Below are 21,430 nucleotides of genomic sequence, written 5' to 3'. Positions count from 1 at the left end.
AGTTCTAGGTTTTGAGTTCAATGAAATGCAAAATTTGTTTGATGATCATATCAATGAATAACCATGAACACCTAACTATAAAATTTATATAATTCATCAGATAAAATTATAGATCAATTTTCCATTATATTCTTGCAATAATTGAAGAGAACTACATTATGGATTCTCAATTTGATGAAAAGAGCCAAACCAAAATGTCTAAGTAGCGAAGCATGACAAACAATTTGTACAGCGTAAGATTTACCTCTCCGCCACATTTTTGACAAAGATGTCGTCAATCCCAAGTGCTCTAAATCTCTCTGTAAGTTGCACCTAAAGTGATGGATAGATTTAAAACGAAAGTGCCTTCTTTTGAAACGCCTCACACCAATTGACATTGTTGAGGAAATAAAGATAGAGAGATGGCATAGATAGATTGCAGACTGAACTCGATATCTGATGGGTTATTCTCATACGAGCGTACTGAATTGTTTATATAGATCCCGACCCATGCTTTCACATTACATGCGAGGATTTGGTTTTTGTTTAATAGGATCTAATATCTTAAGAATCCAATATCCTTCTAAATTTGGATGTAATAACTCTCCTTTGCATGCCAATTTTCGGAAAAAGGCGTTTCTACCTTCCAAAAATATTCCGTGGATCCCAAAAAGATTTAATATTATTGAAACCGATCCCAAAAAGATTTAAACCGACTTTTCAGGTTATTGAATTGGATTCTAACAAAGTTGGACGTGGACCTAAGACTGATTTTTAATAATATTTTATTAACCACTCGTGTCTAAGAGTATATTTATCCATCCTAGTATCCTTTGGCTTTTTCTTACGCGGATGTCAGTAAATAGAAATGTCAAATAAGTATTGATAATTTAGGTTTACAAAAAAAAAATCATATTCTAGAATTTCAATAATATTAAATGGTTTTTTTTTCTTTTGATTTGGGTCACGTTTTGTTTGCTAAGACGGGAGACTCATTAATTGGATTTTTGGATTTTTAACATGATATAATTTACATGACTCTGAAATTAGATTCTCCAAAATCTTGATTATGCTTTTGTGACCTTTTTTTTTTTGGTTTGTTGCTGTGGTTACTTACGTGAGATTATTGGAAGGTGACACCTGATATTTTGAGATCATCTTTAAAATCACATCCTTTACCTTGTAGAGGTGGATGTACCCCTCGTCCCATGGTACTCAAAGACCAAATACAATTAAAATGTCTCTAAAAGTGTAACCAAAACTAAACCACACATTTGCAAATTGAAGAAGTACTAAAAATGGTAGTTGTTGCCTCCAACTTTGTTTATTAAGCTAATGTAAAGACAGAAGACTCTCCTGTAATCAGCATGGATGGTGTTTATGGATTGTTCTTTGAGCTGGTAGAAGCATTTGATAACTGTTGAGGAAGGATCCTTGTGGTGCCTATTTGGTTGGCATGGAGGGAAATTGCTGCACGGGCCTTCTCAACTTCAGCTTGTGTATCACGTATTCGTTTTCTCAGTTCACTTATGATTTTTGTGCTCCCATGAACTAGATTTGCATGCTTTACTCGAGCTTCAAAGTACATGGTTGTTATTATAGTTGCTCTTTGATTGACTTCAAATAGTGCTGCAACAGGGTTGGGTTGAGCCGGGCTTTTGCAATCCCAAGCCCAACCCTATGTATTCTAATCTAAGTCCATTCTCGCCCTAACCCTAATTCAAAGCCAATGATTATTGTCCTTGACCCTAAGCCTTACAGAGCCAAGCCAAGCCCATTCCCACCCTAATTGGCATTGTCCCTGGCCTAATTGGCCCTATTCCTAGCCTTGATTGATCCTGTCCTTGGCCCTAGCCCTGATTGGCCCTTGCCGTAGCCTTGATTGGTCATGTCCCTTGCCCTGGCCCTGATTGGCCCTATCCTTGTCCCTATTTCTATTCATTGATCAGATCAACCATCAGGCTCAAAATCAAGGCTAGGGTTAGGATTAGGGCCAAAATTAGGGCTAGGGTCAAGGCCAAAATCAGGGACAAGTTTGGAGAGACCCGGCGGACCTAAGAGTAATCCCAGGTCCGGCGGGCCAAAGAGTTATGCCAAGCCCGCCTTTGGGCCCTAGTCAAGGCCAAAATATTTTGGCCTAAACCCGCCCTCAGGGCTAGAATCATGAGCCCAAGCCCTATTCGAGCTCGGGCAAGTCAAGGCCATCAGAGGCCAAACATGCCCCCCGAACTTCAAGGTCCTGAAGAATTAAATGGAGGTAATAGAATATTAAGATATGTTAGCATTACTAATCACATTCACATAGCAGTGATCTTCTATCAAAATTTCAATTACCTGAAAAATTCTTGCAATGTTTCTTGTACAAGCGTGAATTTGGTTATACATTATCCCGAATACCCATGCATTCACATTACATGCATGGAATTGGTTTTTGTTTCTTAGGATCTGGCAGGTTAAGAATCTAATAACCTCCTAAATGCAGATATGCTAACTCCCCTTTGTTAGTTTTTGCAAAAGCACGAAAATACTCTACCCCACCCAGAAAAAAAATCCTCATTAAAGAGACCAATTTTTTGCAAATAATGTAACTGAATTCAAAAAACTTGGATAGGGACCGATCTTAATGATATTTTATTATCCACATGTGTCTAAAAGTATATTTATCCATCATAACATTCCCTCGCTTTTCTCGCCACAAGTAAACTCACACAAGGACCGGGGCCTCTCATTTTTTTTGGAACAATTTATACAGTTTTACCAACAATTTTCACTGAGAGCTATTTCGATACTTAAACCCAAGCTACAATTGTGGTCCACTGACTATTATCCTAAGGCCTGCCCCTGCAGATTGAGAAATACAAAGACTTTATAAAAGTGACCCAATTGGAGATAGATTCATTCTTGGCTTATTGAGCCCTTAAAGCTGGAAAACCCAATGTGAGAAACAACAAAGCTTGTCATCGAAGAGGGACCAATTTCAATAATGTTTATTACTCAAATGTGGGGCAGTATAATCTATCCATCTTTTTCCTCACTTTATGAGATTGGGGAACCATCTTCATAGTTTGTTCTCATCTTCGAAGTACTACTAACCATTAAATTTGCAGAAGAAAAGGAAGAAAAACAACAGATGATCAAACTTAATCTTATCTACTGCAACAACAACGAAACAACCCTAAAGCTTTACACCACCACAATCTACAATGGCTCCTTAACAAATTATAAATCGAAAAGCAAAGAAGGGAAAACAAAAATTAGATAGGGATTTCAGACCTGCTAATCTATAGAATCTCTCATATGCCCAAGTGTTCTTCCCTTGGCAAACTTTGAACTGTATCCGACCATCTACCTGGAGAATGATCACTGCTATTTGAAGATACTTGAGCTTCAACCCTTGCATCTCTTATCATTCTTAACACTTCACTCATTACTGGTCTGCTCTCGGGAGCAAGAGACACACAAGCCATTGCAATGTTCAAGAGAGCCCCAAGTTTCTCTTCTGCAGTCTCATCTCCAGAATCAATCTCCTCTTCCCTTACTGAACGAACCCAGCGAGGAATGTCAGCCCCATGTTCTTGGACGAGGTCCAGGAATGGAGTTTTTCCAGTCATGAGCTCCAATATGAGAACACCAAAGCTGTAGGCATCAGAATTTTGAGTTAAAGGTTTCCATACATCTCTACATTCAGGAGCTCTGTAGAAGAGAGAAGATGCACTTGTCTCATCAATTGAATCAGGATTTCTTAATGACATGAGTCCATAATCAGTGAGGCAAGATTCAAAGTCTGATCCTAATAACACATTGGAGGATTTCAAGTTTCCATGAGTAATGCCAAGATTCTGATGGAGGTAGACCAACCCTGCTGCCAAATCCTCAGCAATTTTGAGGCAGGATGTCCAGTGAAGAGGTTTTCCAGCACTTGATGCTCTTGTACCTGTACACAATGTTATAAATTTGAATAAGCATTCAAAGTCTTCACTCTTCAGTCAAGGCTGAGAGGTAGACAAGGACAAAGACATTATTGCTGGGGGCAGTCTGGCTTCCAGGTCTAAAGGACGAAAGCATGTGTGGTGGATCTGTTCTTGAGGATCCATAAACATCACAAAGAAGATGACAGAGAACTTGGGGCCCTCAGGAAAATGAAAGTTTTGCAGAGAAAGAAGACAAACATGGAACTGTTGAGTAAGTGAAAGCCATGAGAGATGGACGAATTATTTGACTTTCTGTTCATGTACTAGGATACATTTGAACCTTCATGCTGGTTTCCTTAACCCTAGGGGTGTTAACGGGTCGGGTCAAGTCAGGCAGGTTCAAATCAATCCAGCCTGGATCTTCTATCCATTAAGATAGAGGTATATCATAGATTCTACGAGGGTCTCACTCTTACTGTATGATGAAAAAACGTAAAAAGAGCATATACCTCTCCCACTTGAAGCGGGTGATCTAAACTCATCTTAAAGACCTAAATCTTAAACCTAAACCCTACTCTAACTCTGACACTAACCCTGATTTATCCTTATTTAAATTCAATTTATATATAATTCTTGTTCGACACAGAGTCAGGTCCAGTTGAACCCGACTAGTCCAATGGCTAAATTCAAACCCTACCCGACCTGCCGGTGCTAATTATTTTGTAACCCAAACCCCATACTACTTTCCATATGTTGGAAAATAATAAGTCTAAGACTCGATGTCATTGTCATTATATTTTATCACGAAGATATGTCATTATCATACATGTTATTCTCAAACAAAATATGTTAAATGACACTATTACCCTAATCTTGAAAGTAAAAGATTTATCTTGTGATTTTTTAAGAGGGTATGACAATGTAAATATGCATGACAATGACAACACTTATTTAGTAATATAATGATAATGATTAAAACTTAAAAGGGGGAGTTTAAGCATTTGTTACCATGTATGAGCGAGAACAAGCTGCCATTTGGGAAGTAATCATACACTAGTAGACGCTCTTCTTTTGCCTGAAAATATGCCCTAAGTGGGACCAGGTTAGGGTGGCGGAGCCGCCCCAGCACGTCCATTTGTCGCCGGAACTCCTCCATTCTCGGGTACTTGGAATCCTTCAACCTCTTCACCGTCACAATAAACCCAGTTTGCATCACAGCCTTATATGTACTTCCCAAAATACCCCTCCCAAGCGTCTCTGCTGAAGCCTTCAACAGATCCTCTAAAGCATATGTCATATGCTGATCCGCTGCTCCAAGGAACACCAAACTCCCTAGTCCCTCTCCTTCCCACGAAAAACCCCCTTGTTTCCTTCCATTATTACCATCCCTGCCATTGGTAGTATCACCAGATCCCTCTTCTCCACCTGCAACTTCTTTGCTAGTGAAATCTACTGATTTTCTTCTTTTTCTGCAATTCTTGCAACAAACCCATGATAAACACAAAGTAATCAATAGAAGTACAAACCCTCCAATGGTTCCTGCAATAATCTTGACCAGCTTATTTCTTCGACTATGTTTTGAAGAAGCAGAGGGAACCATGAACTGAGAAGTGGGTGTGACACTGCAAGGATTTCCAATCTGTTCACCACAGAGATTGAGGTTTTTGGAGAACGATGAGGAGTTGAATTGTAAGAGTATGAAGGTTCTGGGTATTTCACCAGAGAGTTGATTACTGGACACATTGAAGTATTTGAGACTTGTTTGATTCAGAGGAGGGATTTGTCCTGTGAATCGATTGTCTTGCAAGTAAAGAACGTAGAGTCGCTGGAGTTTGAACAGAGACAATGGAATTTCACCGGAGATTTGGTTTCCCGACAAAACAATAACTTTCAAGCGGTGAAGATCTGTAATGGAACTTGGAAAACTACCGGAGAATTGGTTGTTGCTGAGAAAGAGTGACTTGAGATTCTTGAGACCAGAGATGTTGGGGATTTCGCCTGAGATCGAGTTTGCTTTGAAACTCAAGACACGGAGTTGATCTAACTGGTTTAAGTTCTTCTCGTCCAAGGTGCCGCTTAGGTTGAAATGTTCTACAACAAGTTTTGTTACCCTCCCTTTTATGCATTCTCTGATTCCTCGCCATTTGCAGAAATCGGATCCTTGTGGCCATGGAAGAGAGTTTGAAGGATCAATAGAGGATTTCACACCTAAGAGTGCTTCTGCATCGCCTGATTCTGATAAAGGAAGAAAAGATAGTACAAACACAACAGAGATGAGCAACAAGCACCTTGGAAAGAGAAGATACTCCATTTGTGTAAAAATCGAAGTTTTAAAGCTCTATTCCTCCTCTCTGGTTCTGATTTTCTTCTTTTTCCTCATCTGTATCTCGCTTCCCCGATTTAAACCACCGAATCTAACTTTCTCTGATGAAATCTCTCATTCTTTAACCGGATGAACATAACCCATCGACCATTTCCATAGGAAACCCTACAAAACCAGTATCTGTCGCTCTTTTACAAAACCCACCTTCAACTAAACCGACACTCACACATCTTCAAACTGAAACTCCACTTCGTTGATCGAAGAGAAACTGATTCTACATTGTTTGTCGAGTCTCTTGCTTGCAAGATTCACGGACAAAGAGAGGTAACCTCACGTGAACTGTACTAAAATAAGAAGAAAAACAAAAAATAAATCAATTTCTTAAGAGGAATCCCTCGGGCTTGCTAAAGCTCTGAGGTTAAGGAAACTAGAAAAACAGGGAATCCAAAGTAAACCCAGATCGATCTGTGCTTCAGTGGAAGAGAAAACAAAACTGGGTTCGTGGAAATCACAGTGGAACTATGAAATCAGAAAGAGACTAATCAAGCTTTCTCTTCCTTTAAGAGAAGAAAAGAGGAAGTCAAGAACAAAACGAAAAACAAGTATTGGATCGCTGAAGCCAATAATTTAAGAGAGAGAAAGAGAGATCTGACAGAGTGAAAGGACGAAACAGCTGCTCTGTAACCATTCTGCAACAACTCAAGGAACGAGTGATTGAATTGAAGAATACAGCACCATCATCAAGAAGACAGGAATCACCATAGTGAACTGGGATAATTTTTTGACACGTGTCAATCATTTATGATGTTACATGGTTGTTAGAGAAGTGGGTGCCCACCTTAATCAGATACCAAATCAGGACACACACATGAACATGACACATTTATATTGGATCCAATTAGTGAGATAGATCAAAAGACTATCTCATTAATTCAAAGTGAAATGTTTTTCAGATATGTTTCTGATAAATTTGTTTTATTTTGGGTATTTTTTTAAATATACATTAAAATTTATGAAATATTTTTGTTTGGACAAAGGTTTTCAAGTAAAACAATTTAGAGAAGGAAAATTTGGTATTTTAAAATAAGAATCCGATTCTGTTTTTTCATTTATAAGCAAGTGTTGTGAACACCTGTAAAAATGTTTTTGCTTCCAAAATCATTTAGAATTATGTTTAGTATTTTTTAGACAGAAATAGTAGATTATCAAACTGATACTAAATTGTCATAAAATTAAAATTTATGAAACATTTTAAGGTATTTTTATGCATTTGCTAGGGTTGTTTTGAATTAAAGTTGGTCTAAATGATATGGTTGTTCTCTTTTTATCACATGATTGCCAAAAGATTTGACACTGTGAAGAGATAGATGTAACTGAATCTTCCCAAGTCAATTCAGTTCAACTTCATTTAACCACAAAATGATCAAATTTAATGATCTCGTACCTTTTGAAACCATCTCCTAACCCAAGTTAGCAGAGAAAGAGGAAATGCATTAAAATTTCTAAAGTGCAGAACTGAATCATTTGGTAACAAAGAGGCATTTAAATTATATAAAACAGAGTACAAATAATTTCTTCAGGCCTGGAATCAATCAGAAGTAATTAGAACATGCCTGAGTCCTCTCTTATTTAATGGAGGTACCGAGTTATTGTCCTCTGATACTGCCTTCAACATGATCAACGGCGAAGCATCTTCTTCATCTCCGACGACATTTTTGTGATCTCTTCCTGGTTTTTTGGGATGGGCCTTGAAATTTTGATCTCAGTGATTAACCCAAGATTCATTAATACAGACAACACTGCTCTCTCTTTGTTAACTGTATAAAAATGTAATGTCTTGATCCCATGAGCCAAAATCTTCTTGCACATCTCAGTTACAATGTGAATGCCATAAGCCCTAAGAGCTTCATCATTGTCTTTGATAGCTTCAAGTGCAATGGTCATCTCAGTTGGTATCTTTGTCTTGCAAAGATTAGTCATCTTCAAGAAGCCCCTATAGTCATTGATTGGCAAAATGCCAGGAACAATTGGGCAATTTATCCCAATTTGTCTACAGTCATCAACAAATTTAAGGAAAATATTGGTATCAAAGAACAGTTGAGTGATGATAAGATCAGCACCTGCATCAACTTTCTTCTTCAAATATGCAAGATCACTTTGGTATCCTTCAAGAGTTGGTAAACCATCATCCTTCCTTGGCACATCTGGGTGTGCCTCCGGATAACCAGCAACGGTAATGCCGAAGTAGTCTCCGTAGTTTTTACGAATGTGGCTTACGAGGTCTAGGGCACAGTCAAATCCGCCTTCGGTCTTAACGAATTTGTCTTCGCCGAGAGGGGGATCACCTCTAAGGGCAAGAACATTGTGGATGCCATGAGACTTGATAGTGTCAAGAGCTTGATTGATTTCTTGTACAGGCATCTTGTTGCAGGTGAAGTGAATCATGGTATCAATGGAGAACAAGTTCTGCATCACATTAGCCATCTCAAGGCTGAGTTTTGCACTAGAATCTCTCCAGGTTATGTCCCAATAAGCCGGCCCATGGAATGACATACGATCCAACAGCTCAAGCGTTTGATCCACACCATCACGAGTCCTTGGGGGGAAGTATTCAAATGAGAACAACACTTGGTTTTCTTCCTTTGAAGCTGCTTTGATCTTCTCTATCACCTTCATCTTCTTGCTCTGCCCTGTCCTTGCTTCTCTTAAGCACCTTTTAATGAAAAAAAAAAAAGAACTTAACAAAGTTGCCTACCACCACTTCATAGGCAAATGGTGAGATGAAAAAGGGTCTCGTGTGATCTCCCGTCCTATCCGTTCAAGTGTTGGATGGACGTTGCATGGATTGATAAAATTGCAATCATCGAATGGAGAAGAATCACACCTTTTGAAAATGGACTAATTAGTTTCAGCCATTTCTAGATGGACTAATTTCATTTTAGCCTTTCCATTTGAAGGTTTGAAGTGTACCAATCCAAGTGTTGTCCATCCAAAGATCGGATAGACAACAGACATTGCTTCTATTACAAAATGGTCCAATGAGGTATTTTGACCGTCTGATGCCAAAATTTCGGTCGAGATCAAATCTCAACCATTCGTTTCAATCGAAATCGTTTGAAAATAACAATGATCAAGATCAAATCTCCACTGAAATTTTGCCATCTACTTGTGCATTTAAGACAGAGAAAAAACAAAGGGCAATGCAGGAGCATTACAAAATTCAGTGTTCCAGAAATACCCTTGAAACAGAAAATCTCTATTCCCTGCTTATTTGTGCGAAGGGTAATGGACCACGTGTTACACAAAATATTTCACCACGTGACGATTTTCAAAAAGCAACTTTTTAGGTCTTTGTCGGTGAGTGCCAAAGGTGTCCACCATGAATGTTGTCCACCATTGTTGGATTTTTCGAGAATCAAGAAACAGTGGAAAGGATTACAATTATTTATTCGTATTCTCTCAAGTCTCCATCACCTTTTCTATTTGGGTGAAATTCCTACTTTTCGTTTTTAATTAAAGAATAATTATGATAAAGCTGCAACTGAATCATCAAAAGAACATAAGAAACATGAATTACTACAGAAACATCTCACAACGAAAAGAAAACCTAATGGATACCAAAACCAGTCTCTGTTAAATATATTTTCAAGTAAGATAAGAGAGTTCTAACAAGCAAACAGCCATGGATTTGCAGTAAATCTAAAGCAGCAGTTCCACACATTAATCTAAACATATATGTAATTTGCTAGACTTAATCATCACTAGTTGTCTCCTATCAAAGATAAGATCTATCTTAACCAGATTCCATCCTATCAAAGCTAGGTTTTTTTAAATAAGTTTGAACCTAGAAACATGAAATATGGTTCAAAAGGCAAGAAAACAGAGTAAAAAGAAAGTGAAGGAAAATCAGAATGCTTGTAAACATAAGATCACAGAAGATACAGGGTTCATTTTCCTTCAACACAAGACACAGAAGTAGGCTTACCGAAACACAGGCTTCTTTCCTTCCTTCTCCTCCTTCAGAGAGAGATGAGCTTCTGAAAGCTTTGGAGAGAGAGGGAGAGAAGGGGGAGAGAAGGGGGAGAGAAGGGCTTCTATATGTTTTTCTCTGGTAAAGAGGGAAGAAACGATTATATAACTTTATAGGCTCTGATACTTTAAGCTAAAGGTTGTTTGCACGATCCTGTTCTTTATTTGCAAGATTATCAAAAGGAGGTAAGAGACACGGAGGAAATGTGATGGTGAAATATTATTTACTTTGAAATAAAAAAATAAAAAATATCAAATTACATATATACCCCTTAGGTTACTTATAAATATATTTATATTCTTAGATTTTTATTTTTTTTCCTTCGTTACTCATCCCGGAGAAGTAGAGGGTAAACCATTGGGTGCTTTATCGTTATCTGGGCATTATAATTTTGCTGAAGAATGAGAAATTATTGTCGTTAGAACAAGACTATTGGAAGCGCTTGCATGTGGATATAAGTTGATTCTAATTAAATCAGACTGCAAGCAGATAATCAGGTATCTTGTTGACCAGATATAACCACCGATGACATTAGAGCCTTTGATTCAAGATGAGTCCGGATCAACGACCCCGACAGGGAGCACAAAATGCTCCCCGACCCTTCCTGACCACAAAACCAGTGGGGTCCACGGTGAAAAACACTTTTTGGAAAATTTTTAAAAAAAAAAACTTTTTTTTCCACCAGTGGGACCCACTAGTTTTTGTGGTCAGGAAGCCATGGGAGAGCACTCTGTGCTGCCCCCGACGGGGAGATGATCCGGATTCCATCCAAGATATCCATTATCTAATGGATAACTTTGTACACTATTTCTATGCTTATATTCTTAGGAATTCTAATGTATAACAGATCTCTTAGTCAGGAAGACTTTTTCGGTTTCAAGCCCGAAAGAATAGTCGATTTCCACTGAGTTGCTTTGAATAAGATTGTTTTTTACCCAAAAAAAATATATATCTTCCAACCCTAATCACCCCTCTTATGGATCTATATATCCCTTAAATTTATTCTATTATAAATGCCACGACTGCTTAACGCTGTTAGTTTTAATTAGAAAGAGAGAATTTTCTTGTATATGTATACTTGAAAATCATCCAAACAGTTTAAGAGGGTACTTTGGAAATTGTGCATATACAATGGATTTCAACTCATCATAAAGGTGTGGTCCATATGTAATAAAATAACATAAGAAAAGTAAATGTAACAGAATAAATCTTAAGGAGTGAAGACGTAATAATTTAAAAACCCAAGGGTTGAATATGTAATTTTACTCACCTAATTCCACATACCAACCTGGTCAACGTATTATTACCAAAGATCTGAGATTTCGGTCTCAACTACCAATTTGGGCTGGTTATGATATGCTTTAACCAGTTTTCAGTTAGAATAGATGACTCTAAAATTGCATCACCTTATATTTTGATTTATTATGGAAAGATGACATTGATAATTTCCCTTATAAAATTCATAAAGTAATTAATTCACCAACTTCAATAATAAATTAAATAAAAAGAAATCGTGTGAATAAAGAAAAAAATTTAAAATTACTACTAAAAATAATTTAAAACCAAGATTTACAAGAGTGCAATGCCATAACTGCATTGAGTCCAAATGAGAGGGTGTACCAACAAACGTGTGGAGGCTTACCAGTTGACTCCAGAAGAATTAGTCATTAATCATGCAGCTGCCATTCTCAAGGAAAGATGATGTTACACGGCTACATGAAACAGGTGAAAATGACAGATCATATAACAAAATGATTTACTAAAGATGATATGAATCGTGCAGTTGAGAGATGCCACAGCAATGGAGAAATTCTACTGCAAAAATGCAAATGAAGAGATGGTCCAAACTGACTTTTCCATTGACATGAAGAACAAAGAGTAGATAATTGAAACAAGCACAATGTATAGTGACACTCAAGTTGCTCCCACGGATCGGGCACGGGCAGCAGCTCTTTCTAACGCCTTTAATCGGTTAGCTTCCATACGAGCTTTCTGCTCCTCTGTTACTTGACTTTCATTTGAGGAATCTGCAACTCTGTTAGACAACTCTTTTCCAGAACTTTGATCAGTAGCAACTTCAGAGATATTGTTTTGAGTTTGTGATTGACTAGGTTCCTGCAGTTGGGGTTGCAAATATTATCAGTGGATTCTAGCAACTACAAAGGTAAAAAATGGTATAAAGTGTTAGCAATTCAGTTAATCCCAAGGCTACTAGAAAATACATGTTTCCCACAACCCAAAAGATCAGAAGTCCAATATTGCAATAACATCAGAACACCATATGCTTCAATACTCTTCCACAAACTCTTTCATGGCTACAATGCTTCCCAACTGAGAACAGTAAAGAAGTTCATCTACCACATAAATCAAACGTTCCAATTCATTTAACAAGACTCCATACATCTTGTCTACTATCACCCTGCAATTCCTTTCAGAGGTGATACATCTTTGAAATGATTGTTCAACTACTGTTTTGTATTAAAGTACAAGATGGGGCTCCATCGAGTGTTAGTGTACACAGTTTGTTTTCCAATGAACTTTTGTCAATGTGGGTTCTGTATTCTTTCCAAAGAAATTGTTCTTCCATCATGACATTAATAACCCTAATCAAAATCTTTGGTTATCATACAGTTGTTTACGCTAAGCATGAGGCCAACAAGATTTTCAGTCACAAAATTATTAAAGCAAGAAAGTGATCAACGAATCTCCAATAGATGGAATTTTTTATCTTAAACATGACATTTAGAATCTATTTGGTGTTCAAAAGTTCTCTAACTCTCGACGGAAATAACTGCATTTGGATATCAGCCAGTAAGACGGGAAGTTTCATAAACTTCTTCCAGACAGTAATATAAAGTGGTTTCTCTTTTGGGATCTGTAGAGCCTAGGCTGACAAGGGTGGGGGTATTTATTCTGTGTACTAATACACTTGCACTTTTCAAGAATACTACCACTAAAAAAATTAATGTTCCTTCAGCTTTGTCTCGAACCTGAATGGTTGCTACTCAGATTTTTGCAAAAACAATAAGCATTCAAAACTCAACTTGCTATCTTTAGAGGGCTTATTTAGAAAATTATAAAAGTGCAATATACAACGAATACATAGTTTCACTAAAATCCAGAAACTTTCATGTGAAGTACATAGACACCAACCCGGAAAATAGTAACCAAAAGTTACAGCTCTGTTGTTGAAATACTGAGTAACCTGTTGAGTGGAAAATAAGTCGCCTTTGCTAAAATCCATTCAACATTTTCACTTGCAACAATTGGAAGGTTCCAAGTGGGGGATGAATTTCATACTTGGAAATACAGGAGATAATTCCCTTGAAAAAATTACAGACAAAACAAGGACCTAAGCTATATCCCATCTCGATCATATAAAACAAAAATATGCATTCCTCCAATACAAGTAGAAACCAAAACTAGGTCAGATTCATACAGATTGGAATTGCCCCATTCAAGTGAACAGTTTAATGATCAAACCATTCAGATCAAAGTATTTAAATTGACTTAATATGTTAAATGACTATTCATGCCATAAGGATGGCATATACTCCCTGGGTCATCTAGCACTAAGAGTAAGGGAATTTTAGTCCTAAAAGTATTATGCTTCCTCTTTCTCCATCCAACCAATGTGTTATTGATGAGCTCCACTGTCATCATAAATCCCTCGTTGCTCTTCCTCGATTCAGTACTATCTAGTTCTTAACGTAGTAGAAATACAGGTGCAGAATCATACTTTCTGGGAAGAACTTTTATGGAAGTCTTCATAAATTCACTAAGTAAGCCTTCAAAATGGCAGGTGTAATATTATACATTTTGGGGTATTTCCAATTATCAAATAATTTGACTATATAAAACAATTTCTGAAGCAACCTGAGTAAACAGCCAGACGAAGTTGAGGTTAAATTGAAATAATCATGCAGACAAGTTTACCAAGCTAATGCTTTATTGAAGCTCTTTATATGTAGCATGGTGTCAGGTGGGGATGTCAAGTAAGCAACTTAATTAACAATAAAGTTACCCAACATAAAAATAAAGTATACACCCTAGGAAAGAAGAAAATAATGATAATGAAGTTGGTTGGGCTTTGTAGAATCAAAGATTATGTATTTTTCAAGGACAAGAAACTGAAATAAATTAACTTTTTATTCAGATTTTGAAATGAACAAGTACTTGGAACCATACCAGATGAACAGCTGAAAGAAGCAAAAATAAAAAGAAGATAAAAAAATTACTTACTCCAGTTGCACTCCTGTAGATCTCATCAAACATCTCTTCTTGTACAATATCAGCACTGGGATTATTTGTTTGGGGGTCTGCCATTTGATGATCTGTGCTCTCCAAGTTTGTTGCTTCCTCCATACCTGCAAGAATTAAATCATGACTCACTTATGATAATGAACAAAGAAGAATACATAACAGATGAAGCATGAAGATCACCCCCAGCAAGAAAGTTTTCAAAAAATGACCTGGTCAAACAGACCTTCGTGGAGAAAAATTAGTATCCAGTTGACTGATACAGAAATGGAGAAAAGAAGATTGAAGGACAAATACCATAACAACAAAGCATGAATAACAATATCAACTTCTGACATGCAGGTAGTTTGATACGCTATAACACTATTAGAAAGATTCAGGGCTTTAAGATCCTGACATGCATAAAATGCCCCAACAAAAAGATTCCTTTATAACAATTATTATGGTGGCTTCATAGCACATCCAAAATCCCAATCCCATCTATGGTGTGGGTAGCAGATGTTTGATTCCCAATGGCAGCCAGTCTATAACCTCCTTCCTGATAGATCACGAAAGAAATCCATAAATAAAATTGATTCACTGAATCTAGGAGGCCAACTAGAAACTCCAGAAACCATATAAGAGTTGCTTTCACTTAATATTTTCTTTTAAGCACCGGATTTGAGGTTTCCAATTTCTGTCCCTAAATCAGGGATATTTGAACCCCCAAAAAAAATGAATACTATAATTTGCTATCAAATATTATTAATACATTGTTCAGATATTGTTGCTTCTGCACACTTCACATATTCCAACCAAAATGCCTAGAGGCACTCCCTGATCACGAACAAGAAAATGACAAAAGTTGACAGAACCATAATTTGTGATACCTGGTTCACAATTTGAGATGTCATGTTCAACTGGAAGTTCATGCAACTTTGAGGGGTCTCCTCCATTGGCAACTCTGTCTCGTAAGTCTCTAATACATGTCTGTTCAGAATCATATCACTGAATATAAGTCACATACTTGAAACAAAGAACAAAAGGAGATGCACAACTAAGGCAATGAATCAAAACCACAGTAGAAAAAATTTAGGAATATGTACAGAAATCTCAAAATTAGCCAAATTGTGAATATGCCAGAATTAAAAAACCAAAGTGAGGATGTATTACCCTGACTCGTTTGGTGGCACCAACTTGTTCAACCTTGTGTATGAACTGCTCAAAGGAATAGTAGGGAATCAAATGCTTGTGCCACTGAGCATATAACCCAATGAGATTCCCAAGATCCCGAACCTATATAAACCCAGACACAGATTGTTAAAAAAAAAGGAGTAATAACAAACATAATAACAATCAACATAGTCATTACTCGTTACAAATACCAGCAGTGATAGTTTTCAAAAGCCTTATCTTTCACTATCGTTATTACACGAATACTAATTTGCAGATGGAAAAACTCAAACTGCGGATGTTTGTTTGATAGAAAAATCAGGGAACCTGTCACATCCAAACTCAGAGACCAACATCAATCAAACTAAATCTACAAAATTCATAACCAAAGCCGCAGCCAGAGTACTTGTGCAAACCAGAATCCTTTGAAAATCCAATGAGTGAGTACAAACGCAAAGGCAGTGATTGCAGTAAGTCATCAAATTCACATCTTTCCATGTCAAAAAATAACTCAAAATTATCAAAAACAAATAATCCCCAAATACAAAGATCTCACCAGAGAATAATCTATCTAAACTAACATAAATCAAAATCAATCCCACAATCGACCGCACTGAAAACCCCAAAGCTGCAACCCAGTTATAGTCATGGCAGTAACACTCAAAAATAAGTGTATTATGATTGGGATGTCTTCGGAAAAGTATATTATGATCACAGTCCAGATCTAGATTAAAAGTGCAGAGATGAGATTTGCTGCCTTTAATTATCAATACCCAAGAGAAACCTGAAAACAGGCATCTAGTTTGAGAGAGAAAAAAACAGAGAACCAACAAAATCATAATCATATAGAGTAAATCAATCCAATTAAATCAACTAATTCAAAACCTAGAAGTTGTAACCATGGTATCGACCTTTGTGTAACATCTACCAAAAACCCGGACGAACTCAGTATTTGTAACTCTATAAACCAATTATCAACATTAAGATTCCATGTTGTGCTGTGGTTTCCCCAAGAAAAGACATTCCATAATTTGTTTACGTCTTTGGTGTCATCCAAAAAACCCAGAAAAAAAAAATCTATTATTTGTAAGAGATTTACCTCATGACCACGGCCACCAAACTTGAAAGCCCGAGGGAAGTGGCGTAGGACATAACCCAGGCCATCGTCTGAGAGGAGAAGTTCAGGAGTGAGCTTGGGTCTCGTCCTTGGAAGTTTCTTGGGTTTTTCAGAAGCTGTCTCTTGTGGTCTGGGAAGGAAATTACCGGTCCTGGAATATGGACGGGAGAAATTAGTTTTAGGGTTTGAATTGGAGAGAGAATCGGTGTTTGATTTTGGATCTGTTGCAGAGAGAGTGCATTCTCTAGCCCAGTGGCCTGGACGGCCGCACTTGTAACAGCCGGTGGGAGCATCGGTGGCGCGTTTCTCCATTTCTGAATTATTTTTTTTTTTTTGGCCTCACGCGCTTCTACAGCTCCGCTTTGTTGATTTACAACAGGTGACGAGCCTTGGAGAAAAGAGAAAACCTCTCCTGGCGGGAATAAATCGAAAAAATGGCGCGCATATATTTCTTATTTAATTTTACAAGTAAAAAGAGGGATTTGCTTGTGTGGGGTGTCTAACGTGGTCACGCCGGTAGTGCCCAACATCGGATGCATGACGTGTAGATTCTATTAATTCTCAATGGCTCGACATATGATTCCGTTTATTTGAAGGAAAATTGGTTTTGATACACTTTTTTTGGTTGAATATGTACATGGTGTTTTTAAGGTGTTGATATATAATCCAACATCCTAGTAGTGGATTTGGCATGGTCCCCCTTATACGGTGTTTCCCATCTAGAGCACCACCAGTGTCGAACCACACCACACAAAGTGAAAACTACAACCATAAATGGGTTATGTAGGTGGATGCTCTCCTCCCAACATTTAGCATCTCAACGGCTAGGGTTTAGCATTAAGAGCATGTACCTCAAACTGCATGCAATCACTCTCCATCACTATGTGAGTCAACCCCTTGTAGAGGCATCTGGCTCTCACGATTCCTAAAGCTTCTCTACCAAGGGTGTAGAAAAGAGAATAGGAGACTCCTATCATCTCGCAAAGTATAACCCAAACCTCCTCTCGTTGACCCCCCCCCCCCCCCCCCCCCCCCCCCCCCCCCCCCGTGCCCCCCCCCCCCCCCACCCAACAGACGGGCAGCCGACCCCCCCCCCCCCCACCCGCGCCGCCCCCCCCCCCCCGAGACCCCCCAGAGGCCCCCCCCCCCCCACCCCCCCCCCAAAAAAAAAAAGGGCCCCCCCCCCCCAACCACAAAAAAAAGAAGCAAAAACACAACCCCCGGATTTCACATGAGTCCTACTCCTACTGTGTGACAAAAAATGTCATAAAAGCACATACCTCTACCCTGACACCAAGGACTAAGGGCCAAACCCAAGGCTAATTGGACAAGATATAAGTTGAGGATTGAAAAACCTATGGATTTCGAATCAGTTTGGTGTAAGTTATTAAGCAAACCAGACCCAACCACTAAAAAAACCCAACCTGTTATAGCTTTTTATTGCTTGTTTGTGTGATACATCATTTTTTTTCCTGGTGAAATTTTGAAATGAGGTTGTTTTATTTTATTTAAAGAAGTTGATTTATTTGGGTCTTAACCCCAATTTACAAGATCCAACACCCAAATTTAGTTTTTAATTTGAAACAGTTAAAACGGTTTGATAATGGGTTATTGTAGGATCCAAAGCGTCTGGTTATTGTGGAATGAGAGCTTCTTAGTGGGAGTTCAGAGCCACAGGGTTATGAGATAGGATCTCCAAGCAAACTCAAACTCACTGACAGTGAGAGAGTGATTTCTGAGAATACAAATCTGCTTAGATTTTATGATTTGTAGTTTCCTTTCTGGAAAGCTAAATTCATGGTTTTTAAAAGTATTAAATAGAAAATCAAGAGGGAAAAAACAAAGCACACCAAGATGGAGACTTTCATATGTGTGTAGAATAACAAATGCATTACTATGGAAACTGGATATTTTGGTTTGTTCTTATATGGGAAAGTTGGGATTTTAGAAAGTAAAAGACACGGAAGATTTGGTTTCCATTTTTGTAGAGAATAGAAGCATTGGGTGTTTGCGTTTGGTTGTCGAGATTTATTCTGAGTTTCATCTATGACTTCAAATCTGGGTTAAATTTAAAATTAGTGTTTGGTGGGAATGAAATCGTGACATCCAAAATTTATTTGATCGCGTTTTGTGATGTCATTGTAAGCTTTTGAAATCCGGTTTCACCCCTTCCTTTTTCCTACGTGTTGTTTTCTGTCTGTTTTTACATCACGGGTTAATGATTCTGTCCGGATTGATCTCTGTTCTGCCCGTGCCTTTAATCTGTCATTGACTCAATTGCTGTAAAAATCTCCCCAGCGATTCTCTGAAATCTTTCTCTGAGGGTGTTGTTCTGGGAGATAAATCAAAACAGTGATACTGAGATCTTTGAGAGTTTTTCAGTGGGTTTTGATATTATTTGTCTTTCCTTTCTGGGAATGGATCATCTATCAGAGAAGAATGATAATCATGATCAATCTCAAGCAGCGGAATCAGAGAACAAAGATCAAGAGATTTTTCCTGAGGGGTTGAGGGTTTTGGCTGTAGATGATGATATGGTTTGTCTCAGAACACTTCAGGCTGTTCTGCAAAGTTGCAACTATAAAGGTTTCTTCTTATCATGTTTCTCTAGTTTCTTCTCCTCTATACCAGGAAAGAGTTCTCTGTTTTGCTCTTTCTTTTGTTGCTCCCACCAATGTAATCTAGTCTTATTGAGTTGGCTAGTTTTCCTGAACAAAATTTTCCCATATGCATTGCAGTTAAGGTTGCCTCAGATGGAGCCAAAGCACTTAAACTATTATGGGAGGAGAAAGACAATTTTGATATAGTGATTACTGATGTTCACATGCCTGACATGGATGGGTTCAGGCTCTTGGAGATTGTTAGTTTGGAAATGGACATACCTGTAGTTAGTGAGTTCATCAAGATCGATCTTACTTTGTCGAATTTGTTTTGGTTTTTCGTCGATTTGTATTTGTTTTAGTATCTCTGCTACACATTATTGCAGTGATTTCTGCAAATGGTGAAAAGAACATGGTGATGAAGGGTATAAAGCATGGAGCCAGGGACTACCTGCTAAAGCCCATAAGAAAGGAGGAAATTCAAAACATATGGCAACATGTAATTAGAAAAAAATTATATCACCCCAATGGATCAGTTGTCAAAAATGAAGTTCCAGATCAAAATTCAAAATCTACCAAAAGACAAAGGCTTCAAAGCAAGGAGAATGAAAGTAACCTAAACAATGATTCAGGTGGAGACAATTCAAAACATAAAAAGCAGAGAGTAATTTGGACACCTGAACTGAACAAGAAGTTCATTGATGCAGTTAATGAAATAGGAGTTGACAGTAAGTATTGTTTGTCTTCTTAACTTGTTATATTAGCAGAATTCTAGAACTTCTATTGAGATTTCTTTTTTACTTCTGTTCAACAGAAGCTGTTCCTAAGAAAATACTAGAACATATGAATGAACCACAGGTTTCTAGAGACAATATTGCTAGCCGTCTTCAGGTGAGCCTTCATTCCTTAACTCCAAATCTATGGTGGCTTTGATTTGGTCTTTGCTGCTCAGAGTCATCATTTTACTGCTGTGGTAGAAATTCAGAAATGCTATCAAGAAGAACAGTGCAAATGATGTTGAGTCAACTGGAATCAGTGGACAACCATCAACTACAACCATTACATCTCCTAATAACCAAATTGCCATGAGATTTACTCAGCCTGATGGATTTGAAGTCAACGGTTATAAGAATCTTGTGTCACTTCAACACAGTCAATTTGGTCAGAAATCTTGCTTAGATCCGAACCCTTTATCTGTACTTCCAACTCTAAACCAGAGAGAAATTTTAGTCCAACCCTATACACAAGTTCCTGAAGTTAATCAAGTATTGCAGAGAATGCATATTCCTAGAGTTGGCTATTACTCATCAAACCCATTAAGGATGGATAATTTACATCAACACAGAGACTACAATGGGATAAAACATCAGTGCTTTCCTCCAAGAACCACAATGCTCGATGATTACATGGAGAATTCTTCCCATGTTCCATTTTACAATGCTAGCAGTACTGGACTTGGTTCAAGAAATTTCTCTTTGAATGCATCTGCATCCATCTCTTACCCCAATATATGCTTTGGTGGTTCTAATGCATCATCTACCATTCCAACAGACGCTTCAACTGAGCTTAGTACATGTGTTCAAGGTGATCCAATTTTCCTCTGCAACCTTTTACTCACTCTTAAATCGAATACACTTTCATGCTGTTCTCAAACATTCCATGAAGAATAAGCTGGATTTTTACAGGCCAAACAATAGGCATCTCAGCCGATATCCAGAGCTTCAGGTTGGAACATGTCGACGAAGGTGACATTATGATGTTCATAAATCACCCTCCAGATCACTTAGAAACTGGAAACTTCACAGATGAGGATCTTCATGCGGCTATCAGACAGGTACGATAATGTTCAATAGGTGTTGTTTTAATTGTAAAAATCAACTTCACAACTAAGTAGCTTCATGCACAATTGATTATTTATATCAAATTATTCCTACTTCTAGTATTTGTTTATTGAGTTTGATTTGTTTAACAAATGATTTTTGACGTGATGAAACGAAATTTTACAGTTCCAACAGTAATGGTTTCTGCAAGCTGATTGATAGCTGCTGGCCTTTCATC

At 37.8% G+C, this 21,430-nt stretch overlaps 3 protein-coding genes and 1 pseudogene across 4 annotated transcripts; 1 reads left to right on the top strand and 3 right to left on the bottom strand.

Moving 5' to 3' along the window:
• Positions 1-2,614: 2,614 nt before the first annotated feature.
• Positions 2,615-7,075, bottom strand: LOC149000933 (inactive leucine-rich repeat receptor-like serine/threonine-protein kinase At1g60630). The gene is made up of 2 exons (XM_089139728.1): positions 4,899-7,075; positions 2,615-3,913 (listed from the first exon to the last, which is right to left on the bottom strand). The coding sequence occupies exons 1-2, from the start codon at positions 6,199-6,201 to the stop codon at positions 3,273-3,275; spliced, it is 1,944 nt and encodes a 647-aa protein (XP_088995854.1). The 5' UTR covers positions 6,202-7,075; the 3' UTR covers positions 2,615-3,272.
• Positions 7,076-7,493: 418 nt separating this feature from the next.
• LOC149000932 (methylenetetrahydrofolate reductase (NADH) 1 pseudogene) lies at positions 7,494-10,353 on the bottom strand (annotated as a pseudogene). The gene is made up of 2 exons (XR_016170701.1): positions 10,199-10,353; positions 7,494-8,926 (listed from the first exon to the last, which is right to left on the bottom strand). The product of XR_016170701.1 is annotated as a methylenetetrahydrofolate reductase (NADH) 1 pseudogene (transcript).
• A 1,461-nt stretch (positions 10,354-11,814) lies between these two features.
• Positions 11,815-17,120, bottom strand: LOC149000931 (zinc knuckle (CCHC-type) family protein). Its single transcript, XM_089141002.1, has 5 exons — positions 16,755-17,120; positions 15,656-15,778; positions 15,373-15,472; positions 14,486-14,610; positions 11,815-12,358 (listed from the first exon to the last, which is right to left on the bottom strand). Exons 1-5 carry the CDS (start codon positions 17,082-17,084, stop codon positions 12,158-12,160), a joined length of 879 nt encoding a protein of 292 aa, XP_088997128.1. The 5' UTR covers positions 17,085-17,120; the 3' UTR covers positions 11,815-12,157.
• Positions 17,121-19,189: 2,069 nt separating this feature from the next.
• Positions 19,190-21,215, top strand: LOC149000930 (two-component response regulator ORR26-like). The gene is made up of 6 exons (XM_089139240.1): positions 19,190-19,358; positions 19,511-19,663; positions 19,759-20,100; positions 20,187-20,263; positions 20,350-21,013; positions 21,058-21,215. Exons 1-6 carry the CDS (start codon positions 19,190-19,192, stop codon positions 21,213-21,215), a joined length of 1,563 nt encoding a protein of 520 aa, XP_088995366.1.
• Positions 21,216-21,430: the final 215 nt, after the last annotated feature.

Source organism: Hakea prostrata, chromosome 11 (assembly GCF_041222555.1).
Source record: "Hakea prostrata isolate BN-2017 chromosome 11, UWA_Hpros_2, whole genome shotgun sequence".
Taxonomy (NCBI): Eukaryota; Viridiplantae; Streptophyta; class Magnoliopsida; order Proteales; family Proteaceae; genus Hakea; species Hakea prostrata.
Note: the sequence above shows the minus strand (reverse complement) of the source record. Positions and strands in the feature narration are given on the sequence as shown.